This window comes from Myodes glareolus, chromosome 20 (assembly GCF_982192425.1).
Source record: "Myodes glareolus chromosome 20, mMyoGla1.1, whole genome shotgun sequence".
In the NCBI taxonomy this organism is placed as follows: domain Eukaryota; kingdom Metazoa; phylum Chordata; class Mammalia; order Rodentia; family Cricetidae; genus Myodes; species Myodes glareolus.
In genome coordinates this window covers 6,851,086-6,876,047 of record NC_142045.1, presented here as the reverse complement: position 1 = coordinate 6,876,047, position 24,962 = coordinate 6,851,086, and the positions used below count along the sequence as shown (strand labels likewise).

The 24,962-nt window shown below is 41.3% G+C and overlaps 1 protein-coding gene across 1 annotated transcript in view; it reads right to left on the bottom strand.

Annotated features, from left to right (window-relative positions):
• Window positions 1-10,742: 10,742 nt before the first annotated feature.
• Mnd1 (meiotic nuclear divisions 1) overlaps window positions 10,743-24,962 on the bottom strand; it is a 53,487-nt gene continuing 39,267 nt past the window's right edge. The window contains exons 6-8 of the mRNA XM_048424726.3: window positions 23,509-23,623; window positions 16,928-16,972; window positions 10,743-10,984 (exon numbers count right to left, since the gene is read on the bottom strand). Of these exons, the coding sequence (XP_048280683.1) occupies window positions 10,878-10,984; window positions 16,928-16,972; window positions 23,509-23,623 (267 nt within the window). The 3' untranslated portion in view covers window positions 10,743-10,877. The remainder of the gene's footprint in view (window positions 10,985-16,927; window positions 16,973-23,508; window positions 23,624-24,962) is intronic.

The following is a 24,962-nucleotide window of genomic DNA, read 5'->3' as shown; positions in this document are numbered from 1 at the left end:
TAGGTGACGTGCTCTAGATACCACACTCCCTGATGTCACACTAGGTGACGTGCTCTAGATACCGCACACCCTGATGTCACACCAGGTGATGTGCTCTAGATACCGCACACCCTGATGTCACACTAGGTGACGTGCTCTAGATACCGCACTCCCTGATGTCACACCAGGTGATGTGCTCTAGATACTGCACACCCTGATATCACACTAGGTGACGTGCTCTAGATACCGCACTCCCTGATGTCACACTAGGTGACGTGCTCTAGATACCACATACCCTGATGTCACACTAGGTGACGTGCTCTAGATACCGCACCTCCTGATGTCACACTAGGTGATGTGCTCTAGATACCGCACTCCCTGATGTCACACTAGGTGACGTGCTCTAGATACCGCACTCCCTGATGTCACACTACGTGACATGCTGACACAAAGGAAGCTACTTCTCTGGATCCATTAAGGAAACACTGCTATAAAATGTGCTTCCCCCCTTTCCTTCCTTCCTTCCTTCCTTCCTTCCTTCCTTCCTTCCTTCCTTCCTTCCTTCCTTCCTTCCTCTTCTCTCTCTCTCTCTCTCTCTCTCTCTCTCTCTCTCTCTCTCTCTCTCCTCTCTCTTTTTGGTCTGTTAAAAAGAAACAAATGAACACAAGCCATTTCAATCCATGTAGATGACTTTATTGGAGTATTTAAAAGGTAAATGTTTGTTCCAGTCGACCTAATTAAAGTAAATAGCTTTAATGGAACTCACTGAGCAACAGGGAAGCAGGCAGATGTGGGTCTCCAGAGTTCACCCAGCCCTGGAAACAAACCCAGGCAGAAGGTAGGCTACCTGAACATGCTAACAAACACACCTACATTGGAAAACATGCAACTGTTCAAATTAAATGGCTTACAAGGTCCTGTAGTTACTTTTCAAACTGTTGTGAGAAACACGATGCTTTCCAAGTCCAGGCTTGCAAAACAGTTCAGCCTCTCTGCATCAGATGCGGTCTCCACGGGAAAAGGCGTGTCTTAGAGCGTTTTCAGAAAGGACTTGGGTTTGACCCGAGCATCAATCTTCAGCCTAATGACCAAGGAACGTTATGAATGAACTTCTCCACTAATGAAACCTAACTAAAGTACAACATTGTTCACAAGTCTGTTTTGATGAAAGATTCCCCATTAACATTAAACAATATTTTAAACACAAAAACCTACTTACAGATAAACCACTTGGAGATGACTTTTCTGTGGAAATGTTCAAGGCCTCAAAGCCACAGTCCTTCCACTTCTTTTCCACAAAGTCCAGCTCCACCTTGTCTTTCTCATGCTCTTTAGAGAAGATTAATTCTTCGTGAATAGAAACATTTTTTTTTTTGGTCAAGGAATTCATCCTCAGAACCCCCACAAATGTGCCAAGAGATAGGTTTAGAAATGTTCTTTCAGTGTTGTCTGGAATAACATGAAATCCAAATGGCCACCCACCTTGACTCAGCAAATACAGTTCACATCTTCATAAGGGCACAGAGAGCAAGCAGGTAAGTGAAGCCGTGGGCTCACATTTGAAGATGCCTAGTATGTCTCAACGGAAGACAAACAGGATTTGCAGTACACACGGAGTGACCCAACTTTTGCTTTTGTTGTTTTAGAATGACAGTTGAGTATTTCAGGAACAAAATGTTCCCAATAGTGCATAAACTGTCTGGGAACACATGAAATGATAAAATGACCAAATATCTTTTAGGAAGTGAGTATAAAATGGGTATTAAACTTATAAAAGATATGTCATAAGAACACTGTAAATATACTCAACACCATATTAAGAAAACAACTTTCTATAGCCAAGAAGACTTTGTGTCAGGGAAGTATGGATGGTTGCACAGTAAGAAAACATGTTAATATCATTTTACTCAGTGGATTAAGAAGATCATCATATTTTCCAGGCAGAGATGCAGGAAAAAAAAACCTTTGACAAACTCAAGAGCCATTTTGTCTAAAAATACTGAAAACATAAATAAACAAAAACATCTGAGAAATGTTTTCTATAGTTATAGGAAATGAAGACATCAAGTTGATACTGACCAGGAAGCTTCTCCCTGCTACCTAGCACTCATAGTACTGGCTGGAAGGTGCTATGCAGGAAAATAAACACTTTTACCCAGCTGTTAACCCTGTGAGGTCACTACTCTGGCACAATATGCCCATATATGCACTAATGGCACAGATGTCATGGGAGTAACCAACTACTTTCTGTTTGGATTTAAGACCCATTCGACAGGAAGAAATGCATGCCTGGCACTATAAAACTGGCCAAGAAACCACTGTTGGGAGCTCATTGCATTTTGCTCAATGGACATAGCATCAAACTGTCATCTGAATTCAAACTTGAAGACCAGCCACAAAACATCCACACTAGTCAGGCATACAGGTCAGGCGGTAGTGGCATACACCTTTAATCCCAGCAGTCACCCTAGTTAGCTATAGAGGCTGGGCAGTGGTGGTGCACGCCTTTAGTCCCAGCATTGGAGAGGAACTCGCTCTCATTCAATCTGAGGATTTCCTAAAGGTAAGAGCTCTGTAGTGACTTGGCTGCTATGCTTTTCTAATCTGTTGAACCCTAACATCTGTCTCTATTTTTTAATTATCATTCGTGCTATATATGACACCCAACGTTTGGAGTACAAATTCATGGAAAACCCTTTTGCCTAAGGTTTTATAGCCACCAGCATAGGTCAGAGCTACAAGTGGCTGGAGTCATTGCCCTACCAGCTAGATTTTTCTTTTGTCTCTCATGGAGGGCTCTCCCTGAACCCTCTTTTCAGGCTGTCGTCAAACAAGGTAGCTGCCTTGAGATCAAGTCAGGCTTCTCTGTTCTACGCAGAACCAATCAGCCTCATATCCTCATCAATGTCACGGATAGATTTGATAAGACAGTTGGAAATTATTAAAGGGAGAAATTAGTTAAAGGAGTTTTTTTTCCCACATTAAAAAATGGGAAAAGCCGGGCTGTGGTGGTGCACACCTTTAATCCCAGCACTCAGGAGGCAGAGGCAGGCAGATCTCTGTGAGTTCAATACCAGCCTGGTCTACAAGAGCTAGTTCCAGGACAGGCTCCAAAGCTACAGAGAACCCTGTCTTGAAAAACCAAAAAAAAAAAAAAAAAAAAAGGAAAAAAAATGGGAAAAACCATTACAATGGAGGGATTTTGAGTATCTGTACGATAATATGCTAGACAGTTTGAAAATGGAACAATTAAATGAGAAGATATCTAATTTAGATGGGATTTATGTAATGTCAATTATAAACATTATCAGTTTCATCATTTTTGTTTAATCACTAAAAAAGTTGGTTAAACTGGGCAATAAGATATAGGCCTTTGAAAAACCTAATAAAATGGATCACAGAGATATTCAAATTAAGACAGAGGAATTTAATGGAGAACCAATTTCAACGTTGCATTATAAGAATAGAAAGGAACAGCCTATGGTTTTCAGGCAACCAACCTTAATATATCCAGTGGACTTACAGGGATTGTCAAATGGCAGAGGCTCTGTTACAGCTACCTGGACTCCTGTGCCAATGTTAGATTTAAGGAGATTCAAGGAAGCAATAGCCTCATATGGCATGCATTTACCTTTTGTGAGGCAAATGTTAAACTCATGGTTAGTTTGTAATAGAATTATCCCAAACAACTGTGTAGAATTGGTTAAAGGTGTTTTAGAGCCTGGTCCACAATTACAGTGGAGGACCTGGTTGAGAGAAGAGGCCACGACTATTGAAGAACAGAGTAAAGCTAGAGGTAGGAAAATCTCCCAAGATCTAATTCTTGGAGGAGATTATGCTACTGTAAAAAGGCAAAGGAATATTCAAGTTATATACGGTGGCCACACGCTGGGTTTATGCTATGCAGCAGTTTTGAATGCTTGTGACAGAATTGGAGAAATAGAAAAGAAAATTGAGTCATTTAATAAAGTTATACACGCCCAAAGGAAGGTTTTATGGATTTCTTATAAAAATTGACTTCAACAGAAAATAGAATGATATAAAATTCAGAAGTTAGACAAATAATAATCGAATCTCTGGCTTTTGAAAATGCCAATTACCTATGCAAAAGGATAATTAGGCTATTGAAGGCAAGCTGAGCACCTTTGGAGGAATGGATTGAGATACAGTTAATATTGAATCTCATGACCATGATGATGCATGGATAGGAGAGGTAATTTCCAGAGGTTTGAGGAAAAATTGAAATGTCAAATGTTATAATTGTGGCAAGCAAGGTCACCTTAAAAGGGATTGTAGACAGGGCATTCCTAGAAACAAAGTCTTTTCTAAGAATAATTCATTCAGAACGCTTCTCCCTTCTGGATTATGCAGAAGTTATGGCAAAGGCAGACATTGGACTAATGAATGTAGGACAACGAGGAATATTCAACGTAATCATTTATTTTGGGAAACTCTATGAGGGGCCTCTCAGAGACCCCTATGCCAAATCTGGCTCAGTCATCTCCTGCCATTGTAGAGGAAACTCCTTCCCACGACAATTAAAGAACCTAATGCCTATTGTGAGAAACCATACTGCTCTGGATAACAGAACAACTATAGGAGAGAGAACAAAATGTTCAGGAGAAATCATAAAGTGAGTATTTTGACAAACTTCTATAAATGAACAAAGACCAAAATTCATAAAAATACGAATAAATTACGTTGTCATTGAAGGTCTGGTAGACACAGGTGTGGATGTAACAGTAATTTCATCAGATTCTTGACATCCAAATTGGCTTCTTCAAGAGGCAAATGTTCAGCTTTTAGGAATTGGAACTTTATCTCAGGTAAAGCAGAACACGAGATGGGTCGAATGTACAGGGACAGGACAGAGAGAAATATTAGAACCATATGTGGCTAACACAGCAATGAATTTGTGGGGATGTGATTTGTTACAGCAACGGAATACTCAAATTAACATTCCCCCAACCTTAGAAACAAACCATAAATTAACATGTTTCTGGGGAAAATATTACAAAACATTATAAATAATAGCCAACGATCATTCAGGTTGTACAAGAACAGCGCACAACAGTCGCTGACATTTCAAAGGCACCAACAGTCCTACCTTGAAAACGAATGACAGACAAACCTGGATGAATTAAGCAACGGCCTTTAAGAAAAGAGAAACTGCAGGCTTTAGAACAGCTGGCACAGGAGCAACTAACTGTTCGGCATATTGAGAAATCAACCAGACTTGGAAGTCCCCTGTACTTGTTGCTAAGAAGAAATCTGGAAAATGGAGAGAATGATAAAAAAAATATATAAGAGCTGTGAATAAGATGATTCAGCCAATGGACTCACTACAATCTGGGATTCCTTTGCCTTCCCTATTACCTCAAGGATGGCCTCTTATAGTTATTGATTTAAAAGATTGTTTCTTCACTATATCTTTACAAGAAAAAGACAGAAAAACTTACCTTCACAGTGGCTAATTATAATAATTCTCAGCCTGCTAAGAGATATCAATGAAACTTTTCTCCCACATATAATGTTGAATAGCCCCACCCTGTACCAATATTTTGTACGTCAGTCACCGGAAAAGACACATAAGCAATTTCCTGAATCTATAGTTTACCATTATATGGATAACATTTTTCTATCTGATTCAAATGTAGATACTTTAAAGTGTTTGAAGAAAATATCTTGCCTTATTGGGGATTACAAATTGCTCCTGAAAGAATATAAAGAGGAAATTCTATTAATTACTTAGGTTATAAAATAAGTTTACAAAAAATTAGACCCCAAAAGGTGAAAATTAGGAGAGACTGATTGTAGACTCTGAATGACTTCGAAAGATTGCTAGAAGACATTTTCCATCTATGGCCAAAAAACTATTAAGATAAAACCTGATGAGTTAATTAATTTAAACAAAACCTTAGATGGTGACAAGGACTTAAATAGTCCCAGGGAATTATCAGCTGAAGCTAAGAGAGAATTGGCTTTGATTGAAGAGAAACTAAAGAAGGTATATGTGGATTGTGCAGATCGAATCTTAACTGCATTCTGGTCATATTTCCCTCCAAATATTCCCATACAGGAATTTTAACACAGAGGGAAGATATTGTCTTAGAATGAATCTTTTAGCCACATAAACCAAATAAAATTTTTTTAAATTTATGTGATAAAGGTCTCTAAGTTAATTCTAAAAGGAAACTTGAGACTTCATTAATTAACAGAAATAGACCCAGCAGAAATTATAGTACCTTTTCATAATGATGAAATTGACAAATTATGGGCAGAAAGTGAATGCTGGCAAAGATCTTGCAGTAATTGTTTGGGAGAGATTAACAACAACTCTCCAAAAAGCAAGAGAATTTAACTTATAAAGAGAACTGGATCCTTCCTTGTATTGTATGGGACACACCAATAGCTGGAGCTCCTATATTCTCTTGTGATGATGCAAATAAAACAGGAAAGGCAGGTTACAAATCAGAAAAGTTAAGTGAATCAAAGATCTTATTATTCTGTACAAAAATCAGAATAATATGCTACTGCTATGGTACTAAGGGATTTTAAAGAACCTCTCAACATAGCTGTTTAATCTAAGCTAACCTAAAAAACTAACAAATAATCATCTGATCAGATATAACTTGCAAAAGAGAATCTCCCCAAAATTAAGGTTCAGGAAGGGTTTTGTTTCTGTCTTTTCAGGAGAATAAAGGTATCCAGCTAAGAAATCTGAAGATCATTGGACAAAAGAGACATCTGAAGAAAAAGGTCAAATCATCCAGAAAAAAAAATATGCCAAGAAAAAGAGTAAATTGGCCACTTGGTATATCATATTTCCAACAGGATAAAATTTCATAAATCTTCCCAAATGTTTGTTTCTGCTGTTCTCTACAGACATATAATACAAACAGTCTTTGTGTAGTACCAATCCAATTAAAGATTAATGCTGGCTTTGAAGTTGGAGTGTGGCTTTCTCCTTCTCTAAACCCAAGCATGCTTATTAAAGTAAAATTTAAAATTTCTGTCTCATGTCAGAAGAGTCACCTGATATGGGACAGAAGAAAAAGAAATACTTAAGGACTATTTTTATTGCTACTAATCTCATGATCCTTTTTTTTTTCAATTTTAATTTATTTATTTACTAAAAATTTCCACCTCCTTCCCGCCTTCCCTTTCCCTCCCCCTCCCCACCTCCCCCTCCCTCTCTAGTCTTAAGAGCAGTCAGGGTTCCCTGTCCCGTGGGAAGTCCAAGGTCCTCCCCCCTCCATACAGGTCTATAAAGGTGAGCATCCAAACAAACCAGGCTCTCACAAAGTCAGTCCATGCAGTAGAATAAAAACGCAATGCCATTGTCCTTGGCTTCTCAGTCAGCCTTCATTGACAGTCACATTCAGAGAGTCCATTTTGATCACATGCTCCAACACTCCCAGTCCAGCTGGCCTTGGTGAGCTCCCATTAGATCAGTCCCACCATCTCCATGGGAGGACGCGCCCCTCATGGCCCTGATTTCCTTGCTCATGTTCTCCCTCCTTCTGCTCCTCATTTGGACCTTGGGAGCTAAGTCCAGTGCTCCAATGTGGGTCTCTGTCTCTATCTCCATCCATCGCCAGATGAAGGTTCTATGGTGATATGCAAGATATTCATCGGTGTGGTTATGGGACAAGGCCAGTTCAGACACCCTCTCCTCTGCTGCCCAAGGAACATTTTTTTATATTGACTCTTTAGCAACTTTTCTTAAGGTATAAGATTTATAATATATATATACACACATATATAAAATATATTAAACTTTTTGTCATGGTATTAATGGTCATATAGAGTACTAATGCTGGAAAGAGGTTTCATCTACCTTCCTGTACATGATTTCACATTTCAGTCTCTATCAGTTTTCTGCAGTGACCCATGAACATACTACCAGTGACCTTTGAAGTCTCCAAAAGGAAGATGGGGCCCCACAATGGCAATTGCTCCAGGACTATGATAACACCACTAAGTTGAAAAACACCATCTAAAGATTGGCTTTTGGATTACAACCTGCTCAGAACAATTTTGAGGTGGCTAACTGAGATGATCTAGCCTAGCAGACTACTCTAGCCAGGACTTGAGACAAGCCCTGAAGTTTCTCATTACACAGAGACTGGACAACAAATGATACAGCTGTCTCTCCCAGGACTTGACAATTAACCCAAATTTTTCTTTCCAGGATCTCCTAAAGATATGTTGTCTCACCAGACAGCAGGAAGTAAATTTAAGACTATAATGCCTACATTCCCAATAGGTGGAATAGATGGGTTTTGGTCATTCAGTGGGTTTTGTGGGTTATGGATATTTGTCATTGTTTAGGGGGTTGGTTTCTACTTGGTTATGGTTAGGAGAAAGGTTGAACACAGGAAATTATATTCAGTGTTTGGTTTTTTTTTTTAAAGAAAAAGGGGATTTAGACATGATAGAATAAAAGGTAATTATTGAATCTACTTTTAAAAAGCAACTACTACTTTCAAATGTTTCACATTGGATTGAACATTTGTATATTTTATACAAATTTGTATACTGATACAAATTTGAGATTTGTTAGAACATATTGTACATACATTTCTACTCTTGTTCAAGGTATTATACAACTCATTTAACAATGTAATGCAAATTTCTAGTCCTTGAAAATTATTATTACCAACTCTTTAGGATAATAAGGGAATGCAGGTTAGTAGTTAATCACCTATCATAATTGAACTTGTGGTCACATTAGGTAAGTTTTCAAAGTCAAACAGATATATTTTAGATAGACAGGTCATCTTCAAACACTTCAGAGATCTACAGAATATGGCATTTAAAATGTTTTAATAAGCTAGGTCCTTCTTTGTTTTTTTTATGACAATGAGACATGTCTGCTCCTGGCAGCACCAATCTACTTCAGAGAAGATACTGTGTATTGAAGAAGCTTCACATGGAGTTCACTTTCTTTGTAGCAAAAGTAAGCTGCTGGGTAAGGCCCTTGCCTCAACTTCTGACAGCATGCTGTTCTAATTGGACAAGCAGGATACAAAAGAAAGTGGCTGCTAAACATTGTCACAACAAGAAGGGACAGCCCTTCAGACTAACTGCTTCACAGAAAAGTCTGTCAGCTATTCTAGTCCTGTAGGCAGAAGATGGATGCCCCAACATTACAGAGGAACTTAGGTGACTGTCCAGGCAGCCGTTTCTGTCATTTCTCACTTTTTTTGTAAGTCGCTTGCTTGCTTACTCAGTATTATTTCCTTCTTGGGTCTCTGAGGGAATTGAAGATTAGAAAGTTATAGTTCGCTTTTCTTGTTTACCAGATGCAGGAAGTAAATTAGGTGCAAGAACTTTGGACTCACCAAGGTAAGTTCCCTGGAGTATTTGAAAGTTTTAAAACCTTCCAGAAATGAGACTACGACATGAGAGCTTGCTACTTCTTGGTAGGGACTCTACCCCTTTCTGTACTATCTTCACATTGGTGGTGTGAACTTACCTATACCAGACATGTTTATAACACACGAAGACTAAGTGTCGGCGGCCTGCTCTCCTTCCAGAGTCAGCTATTAAACAAGCACGTGACCGGCTAAGGAGAGTGGGGAAGCCCAGGTTAGGTCCCGAGCACACCCCACTTCACTCACTCTCCACTAGCCTCCTGAAGGTCCAAACCCAGAAAGAGTCCCTTGCTTTCAGAACAGCACCTCAGGCATTATGGAAAAAGGCATCTTCTTTGAACACACATACACTTTTTCTAAACAAGGAAGCAAAGATAGTGAGTCAGGCCTGAAAACTCTTATGAATGTCTGCATTTGTGTAGTCAAGGCTTTCTTATCTTTTTTCCCCCTTTTCCTTCGGAGCCCAGGCTAGTCTCGAACTCAAGGCAATCCTTCTGCCTCAGTATCCCAAGTGCTGTGACTAAAAGTATGAGGGACATGCAAAGCTCTGTGCTTCTATTTCACACATCCAATTCATCCAGTGATGGTCTCAAGAACAAAGAAAGATAGACCAATTCGCACTGCCCACAGCCAGGAAGGGATTAAGCAGGTCCAGAGCAACTCCTGAAAATACAAAGGCCTGATTCACAAGCAAATGGCCTGGACGCCACTTGGGTCATTTCAGACATATGGAGCACTTAACTCAAGTTACTTGAAAGAATGGCAGCGCTGGACAGTGTGAAGATATTGAGGCCAGTGTGGTGTCGTGGGCCTAACCATACTGCTTTTGTCTTTAAGTCTGCAGATGCTCCAGAAGGCTAAGCTGAGCCTTTTCCTTTCCATAGCTGGGCCGGGGGCAGGCACTCACATGACTATGCGTGTTATGTCAAGGAACATAAGGACATACATCACGACAATGGGCCATGTTCTTTCCAGTAGAAAGGTAGCAAACATTACGACAAAGCAGTCTTCGTGTCTGAGGAATTGCAATGCAATTCTAAACCGAAGGAATACTTTCCTGTTTGCAGTTTGCAAAGCTGGTGCAGCAGACTGGATGCCAGTCACATCCGTTTCCACCAAATTCTGAGGTACAGTGAAACAGCCCTTTTGTTTTAAATGTTATTTCTGACTGTGTGTGTATGTGTGTGTGTGTCTGTCTTTGCAACAGGGCATTTAATATTTGAATGAAATTTAAAAGCTCCATCAAGCCATGGCTTTGCTTTTTAAGAATCCTGTGCACACCTTACTTGACGGGGGTGGGGACTTTGCATGAACTGCCCTGCCTTAATGAGCACTTTCATGAGCACAATGTGTAATATGGTTACCAAAAAGGGACAAGAAACATCCTTATTTTATACTTTATTTAAAATTGTAAAATGAAAAACAGTTAACAGATAGATGGAAATTCGGCAGCATTAGTTAGATAATTTTTAAGACTTGACGATTTAAGAGCTCGCAAATCCTTTATCATCCAACATTTTAGTCTATGTAGTCAAAGTCTTCTGGAATTCCAAAGTTTTTGTCAATTTTATTTTCTTCAAGTCCAAATTTTCTTTTGGCCCAGGATTTTATTGCAAATATGTTATCTATAAAAAAAAATTTAAAATGTCTTTGAGAATTAAAAGCACAATCATCAAACACCATAACCTAATCATCTGCATTGGTACTATGCTTCCATCACTCTCTGATACAGTCAAGTAAGAATGCAGACGGGCAGCTTCCTGGAGTCTTCCCGCATTTCTACCAGAGCTCAGGCTGCACCACCTCAGCAACGGCAGCTGGCCTTGCTCCCAAAGGGAGCACTTTCTCTTCAGACCTCTGTCCTCCTCAGAGTAATGGCTTCCAGACAAGCAGACCAGCCCGAGGGACTGGGCAAGAGGACAGGAAAAGGTTTTCCTCTTAAACTAACACAGAAACAGATGTGTCTTCATACCCTACAGGGAGAACCCCAGACTGTACACAAAGGTCTCCAGACACGGATCTTCATCCAGTGCAGTAACAACAGGGGTCAATGCCTACGCCTCAGCATCACTGCTGGGGAGCAAGAGGAGCAGACGGTACCCACGTATAACTGCCCCTGGGGTAAGCAGGACGGTGCCCACGTATAACTGCCCCTGGGGTAAGCAGGACGGTGCCCACGTATAACTGCCCCTGGGGTAAGCAGGACGGTGCCCATGTCTAACTGCCCCTGGGGTAAGCAGGACGATACCCACGTATAACTGCTCCTGGGGTAAGCAGGACGGTGCCCACATATAATTGCCCCTGAAGCAGGACGGTACCCACATATAACTGCTCCTGGGGTAAGCAGGACGGTACCCACGTATAACTGCCCCTGGGGTAAGCAGGACGGTGCCCACGTATAACTGCCCCTGGGGTAAGCAGGACGGTGCCCACATATAACTGCCCCTGGGGTAAGCAGGACGGTGCCCACGTATAACTGCCCCTGGGGTAAGAATAACAGTCCCCCAACCCCTCAATTCTATACAGTTCTCATCTATTATGATTTATAATTAAAATGCTGTCCACAAACACAAGAACAAGGGCGTAAGTTTCCAAGTCTGCTAGAGTGCTCTGCACTAGTTGTAAAAATGAATGAAAAATTGAAACAAGTTCTTCCTGAGTGCCACGGCTATATCATGTCCTAACTCCTTCCAGCCACCAGCCACACCACCTTAAATGTTCTGGAGACAGAACCTTTAAAAGAATGACGGAGCTAGAATGGGGTCATTAGGGTGGAGCCTGAGCACACGCTTCTTTACGACTCAGACACCGTGAGAGACCAGCATCCGGCAGAGGGCAGGACCTAGGCCTTCTGGTGACAGTCGTCTCTGTCGCCAAACTACTCTAAGTATACACTCTGCCACCCATCCAGCAAACCTGTGCACGGGATTACAGCTTTCATCAATAGACTATCTTTGTGGAAGTACAATTCTAAGTATTAAGTAAACATAAATTTTAGAATTCTATTTTCTTTCTAGAGTTAAGTACTACTAGCTTGAGAGGAACAGACAGTGCTGGACCCCAGATGGGTAGAAGAGTAGATTGGATAGGCTTTGGGTCTAGTTAATTTATATATACATATATATATATGTATATATATTATACACACATATATATAAAGTCTTCTTAGAAAAAGAATCAATAGTGCTAGCAAACTGTCACTGTTTTGGTAAGAATGTGTTACAGAATGCCAACAGATATTTAAATGAATTTATTCTTCATAACAATCTAAAAAGAATCTTAGCTTTTTATAACATGAGAATTCTAGCAACCAGCATGAGGTCGTCCATGAGTTATGTTAATTTTATCAGAGAGTGCAGTGAGGAAAGCCTGGCCAATTACAGCCCGGAGGTGAGACGGGAGACAGCACTCGTGCACTGTACACACGGCAGAGTGTGAGACGGGAGACAGCACTTGTGCACTGCACACGTGGCAGAGGTGGCTGTGGGAAGACACCGTGACCTGGGTTGGAAAAAGAATGTGGCACAAAGTAGCTTTCGATGGCTCCGAAGAAAGGAGCTGCTAGGTCTCCTTAAGGACAAGAAAACATTCAAAGACTAAAAACAAATGACCAACAAAAGCCACCCTGTGGTGCGTAGGGGTCAGTTCAAAGGTGCTGGTCAAGCCTTCCGCAGGCCACTGGAGGGCTGCCTTATTAGGCTGGTGCCATATATAATCCTGACATCGCATTCCCTATCAAATACTTCTCCTATTATATATAATTTTATAAGTGGACAGAGACTATTCTTTTAAAGGAAACAACCTTAAGACTTGTTTGTAAGTCTTAATTCCTGTTAGTTAATATGGCTTTATACTCAATATCTGGCGTAGGAGGTCCTTCTGTATTTGTGTTGCTTTCATTGTTTAAATAAAGAAACTGCCTTGGACTTTTGATAGGGCAGCCCTTAGGAGGGCGGAGTAGACAGAACAGAATGCTGGGAAGAAGGGAAGTGTGGCAGACGCTATGATTCTCCTGCCCAAGATTGACGCTGGCTAGACTCATGCCGGTAAGTAATAGTCAAGTAGCAATACAGATTATTAGAAATGGGTTAAATCAAGATATGAGAGTTAGCCAATAAGAGGCTAGAGCTAATGGACCAGGCAGTAATTTAATTAATACAATTTCTGTGTGGTTATTTCGGGTGTAAGCTAGCTGGGCACTGGGACCAAAAGCAGGCCCGCTCCTTGTACAACAAATGTCAGTGTAAGATTTTGCAGTGATGCCTTTGGATTCCTAGCACAGAAAACTAAGTCACTAAGTCTCTAGTACCTGAATTTATTAAGATGTAATTGGTTAAATAAGATGTGAAGTATCACAAAACATAAATAAGATACAGTTCAACTATATTTAAAACCCTTTTTTTTCTTTTTATTTATTTTTTGTTGACAGGGTTTTTTTCAAGACAGAATTTTTCTGTGCATCCCTGGCTGTCCTGGAACTTGCTTTGTAGACCAGGCTGGCCGCAAACTCATAGAGATCCTCCTGCCTCTGCCTCCTGAGTGCTAGGATTACAGGTGTGTGCCACCACCACCTGGCTGCAATCTCTCATTCTATAAACTAACATGTTGTGTTATTAAACAATAGATATTCTTTTTTTAAAAATATTACATATTTTGGTTTCTGGTTTTGTTTTTATGGGATTTCTGTGTGGGCAAATTCTGTATCTATGTGCTTGAACTTTTCCTTTGGCTCTTCTTCTGTTCGTCTGTTTTGTCCTATTCTGGTTTGTTTTTGTTTTTGTTTTCTAGATACCACTAGTCTCCTAATGAGAGGGAGAAAGTAAGGGTGAGGACTGGGTGGGTGGGGAGGTAGGGAGGAGTTCTTGGGAGAGCACACTCAGATTATATTGTATTTTTAAAAAATCTATTTTCAGCCAGGTAGTGGTGATGCACATCTTTAATCCAAGCACTCAGGAGGCAAAGGAAGAGGGATCTTTGTGTGTTTAAGGCCAGCCTGGTCTACAGAGTGAGTTCCAGGACTGATAGGGCTGTGCAGAGAAACTTTGTTTTAAAAAACAAAATAAAGCAAAATGTATTTACTATTTTTATGTGTATGTGCATGCGCCTGCATGAATTTATGCCACATGCACGCAGGAGCCTTTGGAGGCCAGGAAAGTGTGTTGGATACTTTGGGACTGGCATCACACGGGTTATGAGCCTTCATGTAGGTGCTGGGAACTAAACGTTGGTCCTCTATAAGAACACCTCTCTGGTCTGGAGAGTCACAGTTCCAGAAACAATTCAAGGACATTGCTAGGTAAAATTAAATCTGACATTAATTGATACCTGAGGTTTTTTGTATAAACAACACTGATCTTTTCTATTGTTTCGAAATCAGGGATGTGTTCTGAGATGTAACTCTCTTTATCTCTTCATCTTTTTCTAACAATGCTTATGTGAGAAGAGTTAGCTGGAGCCTTAAGTGGAAATACTTTAAAGTCTCATTAGCCCAAGTTGGGTAGAATGACCTTGACCTTCTGACCCTCCTGCTTCCACCTCTACCTACTCCACCAACCCCACTCTGCACAGCTAAGCAGCCACCTGAGCTCCATCCTGGGCTGGGAAACAGTTCTGAACAGCTACTTCTGTTACCATAAGAACATCCCTTCCACAGGCTTTTCAAACTCTCATGATTTTTTTGTTTGCTTTTTGGTTTTTTTTTGCTTTGTTTTTGTTTGTTTTTTTGGGCAGCTAACCTCAAAGGAGAAAAATGTTCTTACAAAAATTTTTCTAATGACAATTTTGTGAGTTTATTATTAATTGGGAAACAATTTGTAATGACTTAATAGCCAGAATTTACAGTGCTTCGGGGAACCACAGAAAGGAGACGGATGTCTAAACACCATGCTGAAGTGCTTGCAGACTCTTACTTAAGCCCCTCCAAACTTGAGGTGGGATTATTCAGAGACAGATGAGGAGCCAGTTCTGAGGAGTTCAAAGGGTCACAGAGCAAGCGAGGAGCTGAGTGACTTCCTTCTGCCACAGCGCATTCTGCTGCTCCTACTGTGTGAGGGCTGTGTCCCTGCAAACCACTGGAGGACAATCATGAATCATGAACTTTTATTTATGTTGTGTTGGTTGGGGGAGGCTGAGCACGTGTGTATCATGGTGCACGTATGGAGGTCAGAGTCCGTTCTCACCTTCCATCCTGTGCATCCTCAGTTAGGTGGACCTGACCTCTCAACTCCTGCCCATGTTAGCTCCGCCCATCCTATCTTCAATCCACACGGACACTTGCTTTATTTTCACCTCAGAATTCTCTATTTCTCAGACCTATGTAATACACATTTTTATCATTATTATTTTTATGTGGCCTAGGTTAGTCTTAAAGCCATCACCTCGCTAAGACTGGCCTTGGACTCTGACTTCCTCGCCTCCCCCAGTGCTGGGATTGCAGACATGAATCACCTGTGTCACCACGTCTCACAATGTGAACCTCACTCACTTCTACAGCTTTACAGGAGCCCAAGGAGAATTTCATTAATATTTTCTATTTATTAGTGAAAATGAGGTTTGAATCTTCTGTGAAAAGCAGGATGGGCCTGGCAGCAGGAAGCCTGGCACACATGCCTGTCTCCCAGAGGCTGACCTGAGACTCAGCAGTCCCCACATGTTCTCTCCCTCTCTGCTTCCCCTGTGCGTACCCTTCTCCCATGGGAGCACAATGACAATGACCAACACATGGGAGGAATTAGACTCTGACCAGGTAGAGAAACTCAACCACCACCAGCTTATTATTAAACACTGGAAAACATCAGTGCCTCTTTCTGGCAGGTTTAGTATTATTGATCATACTTGTCTATAAATCACAACAATCATTACTAACTTTCTCCTAAACTTTAGGACACACATAACGCATTTGTGGGAGAGTAGGCCTGACAGGATGGACCCTCACGATGTAGCCCAGCTGGCCGTACTTGTGGTCTTCTGGCCTCAGTCTCCCAGATGTGAAGCCACACCTGGCGCCAGTGCTCATTAACCCTCTGTCTTAGAATATCTCTGGTGTAGATCAGAAAAAGAAAGAGGCTCACAGAGAGGAATCAAACAGCAGAGCCTACTTCCTGCTGCACAACACATGTGGCCTTGCTTCAATTGAGGAACAACATTCACGACTAGCTTGAAGTTTCCCACAGAGATAAGGCGAGAAGACACCACACTGTGAGCAGCAAAGCATCCACAAAACACCTTAGCTCTTCTTGTTTTCCAGAAGACAGACCTTCAGGAGTCTGTGAAATCCCAAAGGGGATTATAAAGTCAGATACATGACTGCAGGTTGCAGATATTTATCAAGGGAGGGCACTCTCCTGGCATGTGCGAGGCCTTGAGCTCCATCCCCAGCACCACAGAAAAGCAAAACTACAGGGACTTCAACCACACCCTTAGATACGCAAGATCAGTGATCAGGAACCGGGCGTAGGGATTCACAGAGACACTTTAGTAAGAGGATTCAGTAATATCTTTGGTGTATTACCGAAACTGCATACCACAGGGGAGCCTTTGCTACTATCTAGTGCCTCTGCAGCACCTACCTGTCCATCGGTTGGCAGCTTCCTTGGCTACTTTATTTGCTTGACCTGGAAGAAAAAAAGATAAAATGACATGTATATTGATACATACAAAACTAGCTCCGACCCTCTAGAAATATACAACAAAGTATTATAAGTTACACATATATTATAAATTACCATGAAAAAGCTCAGAGAGTGTTATAACATTGTATTTTAAAAACATGCTCAAATGCTCGAGAAAACTTTAGGTCTTTGCAATTGTTAGGAAAGAACAGAAAGTCAGCGTGAACAACTTCCCTTTCTAAACGTTCATCACCACACACCACTTCTTTAAAGCACAAGGCTATTTTATATCTTTGTTTATTTACTTATTGTGTGTGTGGGGGGCACAGCTCAGGTGTGAGGGCACAGGGCGCCCTTGCAGCAGCCAGTTGTCTCCGTCCACCAGGCTGGCAGGCCTGGCAGCCAGCATTTTTAACCTCTGAGATACCCATCCCATAAAGGACATGTTTAAATGAGATGTTGCTCAACTTACCATACCAAAATGATAAAACAATTTATTGGTAAGAGTTTTATTCTATATATTCTTCTATTTTGCTTTTTGTTTGTTGTTTGTTTTTCAAGGCAGAGTTTTTCTGTGTAGCTCTGGTTATTCTGGAACTTACTCTGTAGACCAGGCTGGACTTGAACTCACAGAGATCTACCTGTCTCTGCTTCCCAAGTGCTGGGATTAAAGATGTGCATGACCACTGCCCAGCTTACTCTATATATTCTTAGGCTACGATAAATCTTCACTTCTAAAAATTTTAGAAATAAAGCCAGGCATGGTGGTTCACATCTGTGATCCCAGCACTTGGAAGGCAGAGGCACGAGGATCTCTGCTAAGTTCAGGTCAGACTGGTCTACATAGTGCGTTCTAAGGCAGCCAGAGCTACACAGTGGGACTCTGTCTCAAAAAGAAACAAAGAAACAAAATTTAGAGGCAAAAAGGTAATCCCATAGGAGAAAATATTTATTTTATTTGATATTTTAAATCTGTAATCTTATACAGGTGTATCGGTACATGGCTGTCTTCGGCAGATGAGAGACTGAAGCAGGAGGATCTCAAATTTGAGGCCAGCATGGACTACATAGTGAGAATTTATCTCCCATCAAACTTCCTCCAGTTAGGCCACAGCTTCTCAACCTGCCGAAGAGGGGCATCAGCTGGGAACCAGGGTTCAAATGCAGGAGCCTGAGGGAGACATTTCTCATTCGAACTCTACAGCCATGCACGCCCATAACTTGGACCTGCTGACCCTTCACCATCATTGCAAACTGCACCTCTCAACACTAGCAATAACGTCTCAGTCTTTTCCTTGCTCTTAGTTTAGCTGCTATGACCTCTTTCAATTACTGTTTCCAAGTCTTCTCTAGCCTTTTACTTTCGACATATTTTAGTCTTTAAATATGAGTCTCTTGTAGGTGGTATATAATTAGCTTACTTGTTTCCTTCAATTTTGGCCTTCCTAACCTTTTAATTGGAAAACAAGCCATTTTCACTTAGTATAATTATGATGTGATTTACATAACATTTTGTCATTTCCCATGTGTGGTGCTTTGAGTGAAAATTTTTTCTCTCAATCTCTTCTATTTGAACACTTAGTGCCCAGCTGGTGGCACTGTTTGCGGCGGTTATGGAACCCTTCAAAAGTGGAGCCTGGCTAAAGGAAGTCCATCACTGGGAGGGCTGTGGGAGTTTATACCCTCATCCCCCTTCCAGTCAAGGCTGTTTTCCACTGTCAGGCCTCCCTCATCATTAGGGACTCTCCCTGTGGACCCCAAGCCAAGGTAAACGCTCATTCCCAGGCTGTCCTGGGTCCTGGTGTCTTTCATCACCGCAGCAGAGAGGAGCTAAGGCGCCATGGCAAATGTCCCTATTGTCCTTCAATAGTCCCAAAATTAATGCTTGTCAACCCAATTTCCATACGGTTTCCCCTGCTGTATATACACACCATGTCCACCCTCCAAGTTATGCCAGTATTGCCACAGACTGTATTTTATATACTGTGTGGTCATTGCCAGACAGTGCTGCTTGTACAACTAAGTCCTAAATCAGAAAAGTAAATATACAGAAGTATGTATATTGTCTGTTTACTTAAACCACTGGTCATTTATTTCTTTATATTGACCAAATTAGGTTCTAAGGTCGGGTATAAGCTAGTAGTTGTTCACACGAGGATCTTTTACTTTGCTTGTTATCTCTGAAGGAACTGTTTCTAGATACAGAAACCTTGATTGACAGCTTTCCTTCAGTATTTTGAACATGTTCTCCTCCTGTGCTTTTGGCCTCTCTATTTTCTAAGTAGAAACAGCAGTTAATTTTAGCGAAGATCCCCAATTGTGATGACTTGCTTCTTTTTTGCTACTTCCAAAGTTGTCCTTAGGCCAATTTGATGGTGATGTGGTACAGGCCTGAGAATCTGGAACTGCTTCCTGGTTGTTCGTTCTTCCTCAGATCAGGAAATTCCTGTTGAACCACCTTCCAACCTGCTGGTTCTCTCTGCAGCTGGCTCAATCCTCTGCCACTACAGTTACTGCAGCTTTAGACTCCAGAGTTCCCACTTGGCTCTTCTGGTCTGATTTCGGTTTCTTTAATAATATTATCTTCTCTGTGAGATACCCTTAGGCCTGTCTTTACTTTTTAGACAGGTCTCCTTCAGTGGACATTGAGAACAACTCACTAAAATGTCTGTCTGTTAAGCTTAACAGAGTTTTTACTGAGGACTTTAACTGTGGCTTGTGGGGAACATTTCTTGTTTCTTTGCATGTCTTATAACTTTTTTTAAAAACAAAACTGCACACTTAAAATATAACGTAGCAGCCAGGCAGTGGTGACGATGGCACTGTACCTTTAATTCTAGAACTCAAGAGGCTGGGGCAAGTTGATCTCTAAGTTTGAGGCCAGTCTGGTCTACAAAGCAAGTTCCAGGACAGCCAGGGCTTCACAGAGGAACCCTGCTTCAAAAACCCGAAAGGGGGAAAAAAAGAACAAAAACAAAATCAACAACAATAACAAGAAACCAGGGTTGAAGTTGCCCAGGCTGGTCTTGACCTTTCAATCTCTGTCCCTCAGCCTTCCAAGCAGCATGGGACACCACACCTGACTTACTTTCAAGTATGTTTGCGGGAATTTAGTTTCTACCCCTAGTTTTATCTAGTTTTTGTTCAAATAGTGCTTGAAGTGGCTAAAAATAGTACTACATAAGACTATTACGTTGGCCTTACTTCCCTGGTTACTCAAAATTAAATTTGTAAATGAAATCATTTATCTAACTGGAATATTTGCTGAACTACAAATATTTCCTACAGGCATTTTTTAAAATTGATTTTTATTGAGCTCTATGTTTTTTTTTCTGCTTCCCTCCCTTCCTCACTCCTCCACTTCTACCTTTTCTCATGGTCCCCGTGCTCCCAATTTACTCAGGAGATCTTATCTTTTTCTACTTCCCATGTAGATTAGATCCATATATGTCTCTCTTGGGGTCCTCATTGTTGTCTAGGTTCTCTGGGGCTGTGAATTGTAGGCTGGTTTTCTTTGCTTTATGTCTAAAAGCTACTTATGAGTGAGTATGTACAATATTTGTCTTTCTGGGCCTGGTCTGTGTTACCTCACTCAAATATGATGTTTTTCTAGATCCATTCATTTGCTACAGGCACTGTTTTAAGAAATAGATAATATATAAGCATGTCTACATGAACTATTATCAGGAAAGTGTATCCCACATGAATCAAAGATAGCCTGGATAAGACTGAGTGTTGGAAAGTGGCTATGGGAGCTTGCTGTTGAGTTAAATCCTATTAAAATCAATTTATAAAACACATAATCCTTGAATCCAATTCTTTCTGCACTAACCTGATAGCTGAAATCCTCTGAAAGTCTTCATTATAAAAAAGCACATTACCATTTGGGGTCAGAAGTTAGAACCTAGTAAAGTTGTTTAAATTTAATAAAGTTTAAATTTAAAGACATTTCTGACATCTGTACTAACAATTTTAAGTTCTTAGATCTGTGGAATTTGTGGTTTTCATTGAAATTTTTCATGAATAATTTATAATATCTACTGCATGGGTATAGGGGCCTGGGCAGTACCCAGAGTAAAATTTGCTTCATAAAAACTTAAAAACAATTGTTTTTACAGATATTTTCCTGGTCCAACAAGCACTCCACTCCTTTCTTAGTTCAATTACACATATGTTAGGCTAGGTTGTTCTCAGATCATGGATGCCAGCTTGACATTTAACGTTTTCTGTTTGCTATGTCTTCAAATACACTAATCTGTTCTTAATCCAGTGTAACTCTCGTGTGAAACACAGTCTTCCTGTCAGCAAGCCTGACATGGGTCTCTGTGATACCTTCCGTCACGTCTCTTGAGTTTCTACCCACGGATGCTGTAAGCGTTTTAATGCTCTGCCCTGCTGGACCTGCTTCCGGTCCAGCACTGATCGACAGATCATCCTGTTTGCTGTGCGTGACACCCTCCTAAGTATCTGCACAGCTGGTATACTGACCTGCATTCCAAACACACTTCACACGTACATGCGCGCACGCACACACACACACACACACACACACACACACACACACACACTTATATTTAGGGTTCAACAATAAACAGTGAAGGAAACATGCAGACAGAAAAAAAAACCCAACCTTTGAAAACAAAACATACTTTTTTTGCTAGGTGATTTTGGATTTTTAAAACTACTCCCAAGCTTGTTGGGGACCTGCTAAGATACCTGGCAATAGTGTGATGCTTTCCATCTCGAGTGTCCTGGTGGTGAGTGATATCTAGAAGTAATGTCAGAAGACGACAACTGCCCAAGGACACACTGGGGCAGTACCATGAGGATCACAAAGTGGGACATCTTAAACCCTCACCAAGGAGGGCGAACACTTACAACTAGTAAGTAGAGAAAAAATGGAATAGAAGCAAAGAAGAGCTGCTCTGGGGCTGGAGAGAGGGCTCAGAGGTCAAGAGCACTGGCTGCTCTTCCAGAGGTCCTGAGTTCAATCCCAGCTACTACATGGTGACTCACAACCATCTGTAATGAGATCTAGAGCCCTCTTCTGGCATGTAGGCAAACATGCAGGCAGAACAATATACATAATAAATAAGTAAAAATGGAGGAGGAGGAGGAGGAGGAGGAGGAGGACTGGTGCCCCAAGGAAAGTGGTGGAATCACTGCACACCAGGGGGCTGGTGCTGCTGGTCTCTAGAACCTAAACATTTTATAAAGAGACAGAGATTTTCACCAAGAGATGGAAGCGGAGCTCTCTGAGACAGTCATCTCTGTGAGAGAGGGCTAGGGAGAGAGGTCTGCACAGACTTTCACGGCCACCCTATGGAATCGCGTGCTCAGCTAAAGCCGGGCACGACACAGCTACGTGAACTCAAAGTTGTGACAAGACTGGAGGAGCAGGAGGAAAGGAGGTGCTGACTAGCCAGCTGGCCTACTTTCCATCAGTCTCAACAGCGGAAGAAGTCAGCTGTGCAGTGTGCCTGAAGGTCCCCAGAATTTCAGACTGTTTTCTCCCCAGGCTCCACACCCTCAGGTGACTTGCTCTCAGGACCATAATGGCAGTACCTGCAAAGGGTTCCTGAAAAGCTTTTGTTTTCCCAGAAAGACAATCTGACTCTCACACCCTCCGACTGGGTCTGCTCCTCTCACAACTTTTCCGTACGGCAGCACTTTTCCCGCTTAGCTGACTTTTCTCCTTTCGTATTTACATTCTAGACTTCTTAGTCAGGGTCAATAGAGCTTCCGCTCTGTGGGCTCCACTGTATGTTCATAGGTGATTCCTTGGGCAGGTGACCTGGGCTGTACTGAAATCCCAGCACTCTGGAGACTGAGGCCAGCCTGGGCCACATAAAGAACAGAGAGATCTTGTTCTCAAAAGACAACACACATGTGCACGTGTATGCTAGGCCACACATTGGATTAACTATAATCCAACTATGCTGACGCTACTTCCAAAGTACCAAGTAGTCCCAGGTTTCTCAAAGTCTCAGTCAATGTGCTATGTCAGATCTTTTAAAAAGTCATACATATTTTCCTAACAATTAAAATCTATATTGTTATAATATGCTTTTTAAAATCTATAAGTGTTCAATTTTATGTTTCTATAAATACATTAATAATAGCAAGGTTTGAAGATTCTGTTTTAAAATTGAAGGAAGGCAGGCAAGATGGCTCGGTGGCTAAAAGGTGCTGCCACCAAGCCTGATGACCCGAGTAGGGTTCCTGGAATCCGTGTGGTGAAAGGAGAGCCAGCTGCTGTAAGCTGCCCTCTGACCTCCACACACAAGGAAGAAGTCACTGATACACACATAAGGGAAGCTCTAGAATTTCTAGTATCCTTTTCTTAGACGGTAATAGCAGATTTCTTCATGGCCTGGAGGTGGGAAGACCAAAGTGCTCCTTCTCTGACCTCTCTGTTTCCGGACTGTTCTATGCCTGTTTACTGCTTTACTTCAGAAATGCTTCCCGTGTCAGAGCTGAGAGCACTCAGCTGTCTCGTGAGCCCATGACACAGAGTGAACAAGCAGACATGAACTTACGGATCTCTTCCACTACTTGTGGGTCACATTCTCTGTATTTTTCAACTTCTGCCTTAAGTTGATCCCTTTGGTCCCGAAACGAAGAAAGTTCTTTTATAAGCAGGGCTCGTTCTTCCTGGAGGTAAAGGATTTCATGTACAGTTAGGCCAAAACATGTAGCAGGCGTTCTTGGACTGTCAGCCCCCAAATCATGACAAGAAAACTTACTATTAATTATGAATGCTCAGCTTTAGCTTAGGCTTGTTTCTGGGCAGCTTTTAAACGTAAATCAACCCATTTCTATCATCCCATGTATTTCCCCGAGGCTTGCTTACCTCATCTGCTGTTTGTCCTGCTTTTCTGCCTCCCTCATGTCTGGCAGGCTGGCTCCCCTTTCCTCTCTGCCCACCAGCCCCACCTATCCCTCTTCTGCCTAGCTATTCGCTGTTTAGCTTTTCACTAGACCAATCAGGTACCTTAGGTAGGCAAGGTAAAACAGCAACACATCCTTACATAGTTAAACAAATGCAAATCTTTATAGAGTTAACAATTATTCTGCAATACAACAAATGCAACACATCTTTACATAGTTAAACAAATAATCTATTCAGCAACAAAATAAATCTCATGTGTAATGAAGTAATAAATTCTGTAAACACACGTATATGACATATTTATATAATCAGCTTCCAGTATCCATGGGTTCCTCATCTGCAGATTCAATCATCCACATATCAAAAACCCCTAAAAGAGAAAACATACACCTGTCCTACACATGCACACCCATACGACAACGCACACCTGTCCTACACATGCACACCCGTACAACACACGCACACCTGTATGACACACGCACAGATGTTTCCCTCAGAGTCACTCTCTATGACGTAACAGGAAAACATGTTTACGGAGCACTTCTGTTGTAGTAGGAATTACAAGTAATCTAGAGATTATTTAAAATATCTGAGGATTATATAAGATATATGCAACTGTTATACCATTTTATAGACATACATTTACATGTAAATGCATGTTACACAGATATTATATGAAGACATACATAATTGATAGGGTCCCAGGGATTGAACTCGGGCTGTCAGGCTTGGCAGCAGGCACCTGTACCTGTGAGCCCCATGAGTCAACCTAAAGGAACTCGAGTATCCAGATTTTAGTGTCTCACAAGGTCTTGGAGCCAATTCCCCAGTGGATACACCTCAGTATACACACAAATATGCCAGTGTAAGAACAAGCCTAATTCCCACCCTCTGAAACTCATGCCTTTCAAATATAATAATTAAATAATGATATGTAAAATGCAACAATAAAAAGCAGGCAAGAACAGATGGTTACACATGGATGAACTCAAAGAGGATGACGTCACCATACACCAGCGGAAAGCTCACACTGCTTCCTGGGTAATTTCAGGCTTGTGCTGATACACGTAAGTCGTGGTCTCTAGCGACATTAATCATTGA